General features: G+C 40.2%; 1 protein-coding gene across 2 annotated transcripts in view; it reads left to right on the top strand.

Annotated features, from left to right (window-relative positions):
- LOC113818945 (uncharacterized) overlaps positions 1-2,500 on the top strand; it is an 8,391-nt gene that overhangs the window by 5,075 nt on the left and 816 nt on the right. Inside the window, exons 2-5 of one of the 2 annotated variants that reach the window (XM_070120928.1) lie at positions 1,419-1,566; positions 1,766-1,817; positions 1,952-2,037; positions 2,366-2,500. The exon at positions 2,366-2,500 is cut by the window's right edge and continues 39 nt beyond it. In XM_070120928.1, the coding sequence (XP_069977029.1) occupies positions 1,420-1,566; positions 1,766-1,817; positions 1,952-2,037; positions 2,366-2,500 (420 nt within the window). In that variant the 5' untranslated portion in view covers position 1,419. Of the gene's footprint in view, positions 1-1,418; positions 1,567-1,765; positions 1,833-1,951; positions 2,038-2,365 lie in introns of both variants that reach the window. The other variant, XM_070120927.1, reaches the window with a different exon arrangement.

Genomic DNA, 2,500 nt, shown 5'->3' with positions numbered 1-2,500 from the left:
GGCAGTGGGCATTTGCTGACTTGTATTTTATAACGTATTCAACTAAGAAAAAGATTTTAAATGAGAAGAAACAGAGCATGATTGACTTGTAAACCTAGATAGTTGATGGAAAATATGCTATTTAAATATGAAAACGGAGATATATGAATACTAGCACATGAGTGTTAGTTCATATGCTTAAACACAAAATCTAAAGCACAAAAAGCTCGTATGGGTCAGTGTTTACAAAAGTAAAGTGCATTCTTTGTAACACACAATAGTGTTACAATTTTCGAACGGGAACGCAAGGTTGCGATAACACAACAAACCAACTTCAAGGAACAGCGCAACATACCAGGGGAGAGAGAGAGAGAGAGAGAGAGAGAGAGAGAGAGAGAGAGAGAGAGAGAGAGAGAGAGAGAGAGAGAGAGAGAGAGAGAGAGAGAGAAATATTCTTCACTTCCATATCAATAAGATTCAACGAATACAAGCCAAGAAAATGAGAGAGAAAGAACTACCTTGTTGCAGGTACCTCCTCTTGACTTTTCTCTTAGTTACCACCGAATGATCATTCAACAATCGACTTTTTCTTACGTCGTCGAGTACTTACAGAAAACGTAATACTTAGTATAACTAAAGCACAACTCGAGTGAGGCTACCCGAAGATTTCAATGCGACAGGAAACCATGAGAGAACGGGAAACGTGCATTTCATAACATGGTGTAAGCACTGTCTTAGTTGACGCTTGGAAGGACTGAAGTTCAATTTTACTTGCTGTAAAGGGATCAGTTTTGTTATAGCACACAAAACAAAAGAAATAAAAAATGACAAAAGAAAAAGAAAAAGGAACTTTGAACATTTTCAGAAGGGTAGATGAAGGGTGACAGGGATAAGGTGATCAGAAAAAAGAGAATGTGTATGTTGCATATGTAATTACGTAGTGCATGTTCAGCCTCTCTACATGTGAACATCAGAAAAAATGCAATCACAACACCGGGAAAAGCAAACAAACATTCTTAAGTACACAAAAATACACATCTAGAAGACAACATTTTCCTAGAACACAGGTGTCGTTTTTGAAATGGAGGCGGTGAGGCTCATGCGATAATTCCCCTTTTCCCATAACACCCCACTAGGTTAAATAAGCTAGCGTATTTTTTTTTTTTTTATACTACCATTAGGCTATAATCACACATATGTTCCGAAAGAAGCGAGGAAGGGACAATGCCATTTATAAGTTAAGCGTAGTCGAGGTTTCACCCGTAGTGGCAACATCGTGAACGTTGTCATCCAAACAGTTTTGTTTAATGTCGTATATTTGGCTGCTATGGTATAGACTTCGTTTATAATTATAAACATACATGTATGTCTATATATGTATGTGCATGTTTACAGACACATTCATACATTGTGTGCGCATAACACTCCCTTCCGTGCAGCATGGAGTACCCGACGAAGGAAAAGCTTCAGCTGGACGCACACCCAGTACCTTCCGCCCCGTCAGCAGCGAATCCCAGGGAAGAGAATACCTGCTGTTGCGGCTGCAGTTGGCGGACTGGCGCCATCACCATCGCCATCATCTACCTGGTGAGACTGGCTTCGTGTCATATTTGCCATGTGTTATCTTTTGTGATGTCTGTGTTATATTGCGGAATTTAGTGTGTTATCTGTTGATATCTTTACTTTATAGTGGAATGCCGTGTTATCAGTCTTTGTTATACCGGTGTTCTACCTTCGTGATCATTTAGGCAATGATTTATCTAGCTAATGTAAATGTCATCTACAGCTGGTGCACCTGGGTTTTGAAGGATTTCTAATCGTTCTCCTAAGCATGGACGGTAGGCCAGGGAGACGTATGATATAACCTGTAGTAGTTTTATGCAATGTGTATAAAAGGAAATGTTACTTGCACAATCATACGTCAGTTTCTATTGAAATAGACGTAGATTATTTATCATTATTACTTTTTCAGACGATAGAGTCCCGACTTTGATCGCGATTGTTACAACGGGAATTGCAATCATCTTTGTCTTATTGCTGTTACGCGGAGCCGTAAAGGTTAGTTAAAAACGTATAGCTACACATACACACACTCATACATACATACATACACACACGCACTTATACACACAGGTACACAATCATGCATCCACACATTAACAGACACACATACATATTACATACATACATAAGTACAGACATACACTTCCACACACACACACACATACACACCCAAACACATACACGCACGCACGCGCATACGCACAGACACACACATACACAACACATACATACATATATGCATACAAACAAATGTGCATGTTTTAGTTACAAGAGAGAGAGAGAGAGAAGCAAACAGATAAAACATAATTCTTCGTTGTTCCAGCGCCGCCCGCCCTTCCTCCTCGCCTGGATGTGTTGGGAAGGCCTCAACATCGGCCTTAGTGCTGTGGTTGTCGCCATCACCCTTTTCACCTTGGGCATGTCTGCATGCATTGGCGCACTTGCTTTTGCTATCAGA

The sequence above is a fragment of the Penaeus vannamei genome, chromosome 4, assembly GCF_042767895.1.
Source record: "Penaeus vannamei isolate JL-2024 chromosome 4, ASM4276789v1, whole genome shotgun sequence".
Taxonomy (NCBI): Eukaryota; Metazoa; Arthropoda; class Malacostraca; order Decapoda; family Penaeidae; genus Penaeus; species Penaeus vannamei.
This window is presented reverse-complemented; position numbering and strand designations above follow the sequence as displayed.